Here is a 7,440-nt window from a genome sequence, read left to right as displayed (position 1 = left end):
AGGGAATTCAAATATTGGATTGTTTAGAAAATATTACACAACTCAAACCTGGGAGCCAAACCTAAAATATTCATGTACAGCACGAAAACTTCAAATATTAAAGAACGGTGAACTATTTTTAATATTAGATTTTTAATATTGGCAGTAAATAACAAAACATAATTTTAATTCATATTTAAATTTTTAAATTTGCTTCTTGAAACATACGAAAAATATCCCTAACATATCCTATAAATATTCTTAGGATGTTCCACAGGATCTCCCTGGATTTTCCAGAGGTTAATATACGGCTATCATTTACTCTTCCTCAGGACATCCAGAGGAGATCTGAGGATTACAATGGGATATCCTGAGGATATCCTACATGTATGTCCTGGATGCCCTTTGGACGTCCTAAGGACATCCTTGTGCTGTCTGGGTATATAATATTACGCGGGTAGTCACAATAACTATCACGCAGGCAGTCTTGTTCATTAAGTTACCTAACGCGGGCAATCTTTATTCTTAATTACCTCCACGCGTGTGAAATCGCTAACAGCCGCGAGTGTCAAAGCGATTGTCGATAATTATTATAATACCGAGTAGCCACGCAGTCGGCAGAAATACATACGAAGAAGCGAGAAGCGAGTCTCGAGACCGAAACTCGACTCTAGACATGCGCACGTCAAGATATCCGCTATCGCGATACGCGACGCGAGCGAATGTGCGGGAATATTGTAATTAAACCAAGTCACGAATAGAACAGGTATTTATATATTTATTTAAATTCAAAGGTGTCAGAATTATTTAAATAAAGTCAGTGCAGTTCTTGGGCGGAGGCCGAATTCCTAAATTCCTTCCGGCAAACGATTCCAACTACCGTACCTCTCCGGAAGCACAACATCAAGAAGTTCCTGCCACGAAGCCGCCTTAAGTCTATTGATTTCCATATGCAGTTCCCTACGCTTGGCCTTATAATCTAAACCGAGGGCCGCAATAACGTCCCGGCAATGTTTCCTCTTTTTGGCTTTTTGCCAGAGGCGTCTGACACGAATACAGTTAGTTTGAAGCACTCTCACGGACTTCTGCCACCAATACGCTTGTTTCCTAGGTTTTCCTGGGCCATCTCTTACAGAAGCAACATCGCAGGCCTCTTCCATGGTTTGATTTGACCATGTAATCATCTTACTGACGTCCTCATGATCTTCCGGGTCAGGTCCGTTATCTCGCCATATCAGCGTTGCTTGAAACGTATCCTCGTCAAACTTTTTAGTATTCCACTTACGGGGGAAAGCTTTACCAGACTGCATGATAGGTCTATCCGTATGAATGTCAAATTCAACAATTAGGTGGTCTGACAGGGACTCCAGGTCCTCCCAGACACACCACTCCCTAACCAATTGAAAAAGGTCAGAATACACTTAGGTAAGGTCAATCACCGAACGTCCCTGTGGACGCACACACGTTGGGACATTACTCCAATTCTTTATCCGCAGATCTTTTCCAGCAGTCCATCTAGAGAACAGAAGACCTCTTCTATCTGTGCTTTCGGAGCTCCATAAGCTGGCTTTGGCGTTAAAATCTCCCGCTATAATAATTTTGTCAGTTCGGTCTGCGAGAAAAGCCGAGAGCTCGTCTAAGATACTATTAAATTCCCTAGCATTAAGCCTAGGGGAAATATAAATGGATACAAAAAGGTAAGGTCCGCAATGGACGGCCACGAATCTAAAGCCTTTTTTGGCTAGGTAATTACGCATCCCAACACGCATGGGATCCACAAATACGGCCGCACCTTTGTCCAGGTTCTCATACCAATTATCCGAATTCGGGATATAATTCGGTTCAGATACAAACAAAATTCCAGCATCCATTTCCCTGGCTTGGTTGATTAGAAGATCCAGAAATGGTCTGCCCCTATTTACATTAGCTTGAAGGGCTTTGTGCATTATTCCTGCGTAGGGCCCTGATCAGCAGAATTGGCTCTCGGGCGGGCCATAGGTCTGAAGTTGTTCCTAACCCTATTAACACTGTGCTCCGCGTTGCACAGGTATGAGCCTAATCTATGGTTGGGATTCTTTTCTTCCAAGGCACACAATTTACAGTGTGGAGGTTGCCTTCTGGCCATGTGACCAGCTCCTCCGCACTTGAAGCAAAGGTCACTAAAATCGTCGCTAATAGGACAGGAAAGTCTTACATGCCCGAACCTCCAGCACTTAAAGCATTAGACCGGACGATTCTCGAGAAGGACAACCCTCGCCAAGGTCGAGCCAATTCACTACTTTTATCACGTGACTGATAGAATGACTAAGCTCTACAAACCGCATTACGCGCACACCTCGTGGCTTGATTTATATTTAGCCTTTTAATTAAAATTAAAAAATCGGAGCAAAAATTATTATTGCTTCAATCGACGCGCAATGAGCTAAAACACATTTTGGTATACTTTTTTCACCGTTTGGAGCACTTTAAACCGGGTTTACTCCGACATTTCGGAGCACTTATCTGTCAGTGGACTTAGTCTCAGATCCAATCCAAAAGCGACAACCTAACCTTGCGATCAATCGATAAAGGCTCCGTTGGCAAAGGGCAAGAGGTGCAAGACAACAGGCAGGAGATGATACCAGAGGTCATCCGAAGCAAAGCGGAAGCGCGATGGAGAAGCAGAAGGACGCCAGGAGCATTTTGAAGCATCAGCGGAGCACCGCCTGGGGAAAGAGTGATAATGAAAGACACTCGTGACGCGCAGTGCGTGAAAAAACAGTCCGGACAATGAATCAACTTGTAAGGCGGAAATTAGAATTAAGAATAGCGAGCGAGGCGTACAATGTAGCGTTTTGATATACTGGGCAATCCGGACGGGTCGTGCGATAATCCGTAGAGAGCTATTGCGCATTAATTATTCGTTTAGTTTATATTCAGGATGATTAGTCAGATTCTAGTAAATTGATTTATTTTGATCGCACGGATGCGAGAGTTTACGTAGTAATTGTTCGTTTAGTTTATGTTAATGAGGACTAGTCAGACTCCAGTTCATTGATTTAATTTCAAATATTATGATGTCATAAATATGAAAGCGTTGTAAAACTGTGACGTGTTAAAAGGGTAGTCTATTTTCAGTGCGAATAGGCAGAGTAGAGTAAAGCAGTTATTTGAGCGACAAGATAATCTAAGGAAAGGAAATTTACTTGAACAATATAGCGCGGATCAGTTTAGTTTAGTTTTAATTAGTTATAAGCATTATATTGTGATAGAGAGATCTAGGGTTATCTAGTAACTTATGGAAGATTGTTAAGAAAAACGAAAATTGAATGTAAATACTTACCTATAAGATACTATGTAATTACGTTACCGCAGGCGACCGGAAAACCATGAGAACGGCAACAACGGAAGTCTGTAGAAGAAAAAGAAGATTGTTAAAGTAGAGACTTATGGAACACCCGGTATGTAAGAAACATGGCGCGCAAAGTGGCGTGACCAGAGGCGCGAAAAGCGGTGCGCAACCAAAGTGCGCATGTGCGAGAGTGAGGAGATAAGCGATGTGCGAGAGCCGGAAGCGAGACTGGTGCTCAGTCGGCGCGCAGCGAGTTTAGAGTTAACACGTGTAGTCCGTCGTACAATTATTGGCCCGCGAACGGCGCGTGATCCGTGTGTTAAAGTAGTTTCTTGGATCATGAAAAGAGTTTGGCAAACTCATTCAGTATTGTAGTTCAACATAGTTGCAATTTAAATTGTAATTTCGGCCCAACAGTGGGGCACAGTTTTGTGATTTATTCGCAAGTCTTATAATTAATAAACATATTCTTTTCAAACTTCAATTCAGTGGTCTTATTCCGGTTTTCAAGATCCCGAGGTGTATTCTTTAACAGTATTTTCAGGCTTAGCAGCGCTCGGCATTCCAAACTGGGAAAGATCGTCTTCGAGGTGATTGTTCCGGCGAGAGGTGGTCATAACTAGGGAGTTTCGAGATTCTCGGCCACCCAGTTCGTATATCGCTCGATTGAAGTCAAATCCTTGCTGTTTAGAGGGTAAAAACAGCTGGCGACCGTTTAACGGACAGAGAATCCACATTGTCAAAGGTATAAGCAAGTAATAAGCCGGCGTTGCCGGTCATAACCTAACCTAACCTTGCGATTGGTTGGACCAAGCTCCGGTGGCGAGATATACAGGGGCGCAAAGAAGGACGAAAGAGACGGTGCATAAGGTCATCCGAGTGTAAGCGGCCGAAAAATGGAAAGGCAGAAGGACTTGAGGAGGATCCTGGAGCATCGGCGGAGAGTGCCTGAGGATGAGCGTGTGCTAGAGACATTTAATATTAGAATATAACATAGATTTAGTTCGTTAAAAGCGTTAATTAGAATTATGATTGCGAGTTGCAAAAGTTAGAGCGTAAAATGCCGGGAAAACCGGAGAAATCGCATAGGGAATTATGGAGTCAGAGAGTACCTATGTTAATACGTTATTTTGAGTTTAGATTGAGCAAAGTTCAGTTATTTAGTTTTAAAACGTTAAAGATAAAAGCGCATTAAACTATAGCGTAGCACCGAATCGCTAATCGAGCAAAGTCTGATAGTCTAGGAATTTGAGAAGTAATATTAAAAGAGTTTATTTTGTTAACAGAGTTCAGTCAGATAAGATAAAGATGATTTATTTTAGTTAGAAGATGAACACGAGGTGTCATCAGAACATTTACCATGTATAGATTTACCTATAAGATACTTACCATATAAATCAGTGCTCGGATTTAGTTGCACATTTCGGCCCGATTCCGTGGCTCACGCCTATTGCCCCCCACTCACCGCTCGTGCGTTACCGACGAGACGCCAGATACGCGTAACTAAGGAGCGCGACGCTTTGTCTCAGGAGCGTTCATATGTAAGAATGCCTAAATATAATAAATAAGACAATATTTTTTAAAATGCACCGCGTAAATTATCAAAATTCTAAAAGTTTTCTTCAATATTTTATATCAATGAAATATAAAATATTGAAGAAAAACTTTTAATTATAGAGAAGTATTGTCTTATTATTATATTTGGGCATTCTTATATACGGACGCTCCTGAGACAAAGCGTCGCGGTCCTTAGTTACGCATATCTGGCGACTCGTCGCTAACGTACGAGCGGTGAGTGGGGGGCAATAGGCGTGAACCACGGAATCGGGCCGAAATGTGCAACTAAATCCGAGCACTGATATAAATACTTATCGATATGATACTTACTATAATCACGTAGCCGTAGGCGAGTCGAAAAACTATGAGGGTGGCAACATCAAAACGCTGTAAAAAGGAAAAAGAAGATTGTAAGAATGGCAATTTGCGAGACACCCGATATGTAGAAAACATAGCGCGCGAAGCGGCGCAACGAGCAGTGCGAACCGAAGTGCGCATGTGCGAGAGTGGGGAGTAAGAGATGTGCAAGATCCGGCAGCGAGACTCGAAGTCAGTCGGAGCAAGACGATAGTTGAGCAAACACGTTATTCCGTTATACATATAAGACCCGCGAACGGCGCGTGATCCGTATTAAAGTTGTTTCCTATATTAAAGGAGTTAACTCAGAATAGTCGTTAGAACTTGTAATTCGGCTCAAAGAGGTATAGTTTGTGATAAATTCACCTGTACTAATTATTAATAAATTCATTTATTTCATAGTTCAATTCAGTGATCTTTCATTTCGATTCCGGGACCCGAGGTGTATTCTTTAACAGGATCTTCAGGCTTAGCAGCGCTCGTTCCAATTTGGAAAGGATCTTCTTCGACGAAGTGATTGTTCCGGCGAGAGATAGTCACAAACAGGAAGTCTCGATATTCTCGGCCACCCAGATCGTGTAGCGCCCGTCGAAGCCAATTCGTTGCTGTTTGGAGGGTAAAAACAGCTGGCGACCGTTTGAAGGACATAAGGTTCCTATTTTATAACATTACAAGTGAGTAATAATCCGGCGTGTCCGGTCACAACCTAACCTTTCTCTTCATCCTCCTCGAGTCGAAGGACCCGAGGAATTCGCCTTCCTTTTGTGCCCAAGGACACATCCCACCCACAAAAGAAAAAAAGAGAGAAACCCACCCTACCCTTAACCCCAATACCCTACCCAAAATAAATAAGAAAACCCATCCTAAACTCTTAAACCCCCCCTCCTTTTTAACGAGGCTTTTCCTCTCGGTCGATGTGTGAGCGCGTACACTCACACTCACGGTGTCGACACACCGGGTTTGATTCGGAGTTTTCCTTCTCCTAGACACGCTTTTAACACTCTTCCACTTCTCACTTGCGTGGAAAGCTTCAGGATGAGCCCCCTCACCACGACAAGGTGGCGCGCCGTCGAGGAAGAACCTAACCTAATCTTTTTTTTACGAGGAAGAAATGCTTTTATACATACCCCACAGAGCGGGTGTTGCTTCGCGGGGTTATGTGGGACTCGATTGGTTTTCCCTGCGATTGGTTCCGCAGGAAATACACACTAAAACCCTCCCAGGTGTCCATCTCAGGCGCTCACTTTTTGGGAGCGCTCGGGAATCGCAACTGCATGCTTCCGAGCGCCCCCACGCCAGACTGACGTCTCGTTGCCGTCCTCCCCGTTGTGTTTGAGGAGAGACGGCATACCCCTGATATTATGGGGTTCCTTCCTTATGGCGTGGTGGAGACACCTTCCACCACGCCCTGCCCACTTGGTTTTTCGTGGGGAACGGGAGAGGGGAATGGCCATACCCCTGCCTCTCAGCCCTCAAATCGATTCACCCCATATTTCAGGGGATATACTCTTTCCGAGGGCCCTTCGCCTCCTATTGGAGGAGTGGTTCGCAAGGTTTCCACTCCTCTTTCCTCCCAATACCGAAAGGAAGGCGAGTAGGTTGGGTATTAAGTGTTCAGCCTCCCGTCTCCCACTATCTTATCTTACTCCTGTGCGCGCCCTGTAGCGGGATTCTCTAACATCTCAGCGACGAGTGTCGCTGTCGTTAACCGTACTTATCGACAATTTTTGTTGAGAGCTATTCTGTACCGAGCAGTTATCGACATTTCTTGTTAAGTCAAATAGTTAAGTTCCGAAAATTGTCGCAACGTTAACAACGGGTTCTGGAGGTCTCGCTACCCACTTAGCGATATTCGATAACTTGTCAGTGAGGACATATTTATATAATATATACATCAAATATAATTGTGTGAAGTTTAAGTTTTTTAAATTAATAAAACGGATTAAGGATTCCAATAAGTAAGTATACTATTTTGCAGATAAATATATTTATCTATAAGTTTTCTAATAATTGACTCATTTTATATTCATTTAATAATTTCATAGAAAAATTAATCATAATTAGATTAGGTTAATTTCATCTTTCATAAAACAAATAACATTTTTGTAATGGTTTATAATACAACTTGTTTATATAAAAATAATTATGCATATAAATCATGCAATGAAAATATAAAGAGAGAAAAATTATTTAAGTATGACTTTATGTAGGTTACA

General features: G+C 42.6%; 1 protein-coding gene across 1 annotated transcript; it reads right to left on the bottom strand.

Annotated features, from left to right (window-relative positions):
- Positions 1-827: 827 nt before the first annotated feature.
- LOC138944520 (uncharacterized) lies at positions 828-1,925 on the bottom strand. The gene is made up of 2 exons (XM_070315354.1): positions 1,444-1,925; positions 828-1,371 (listed from the first exon to the last, which is right to left on the bottom strand). The coding sequence occupies exons 1-2, from the start codon at positions 1,923-1,925 to the stop codon at positions 828-830; spliced, it is 1,026 nt and encodes a 341-aa protein (XP_070171455.1).
- Positions 1,926-7,440: the final 5,515 nt, after the last annotated feature.

This window comes from Polyergus mexicanus, unplaced genomic scaffold (assembly GCF_030449975.1).
Source record: "Polyergus mexicanus isolate NDT 795.1 unplaced genomic scaffold, iyPolMexi1.0 SCAF_231, whole genome shotgun sequence".
Taxonomy (NCBI): Eukaryota; Metazoa; Arthropoda; class Insecta; order Hymenoptera; family Formicidae; genus Polyergus; species Polyergus mexicanus.
The sequence above is the reverse complement of the archived record's forward strand: the minus strand, read 5'-3'. Positions and strand labels throughout refer to the sequence as shown.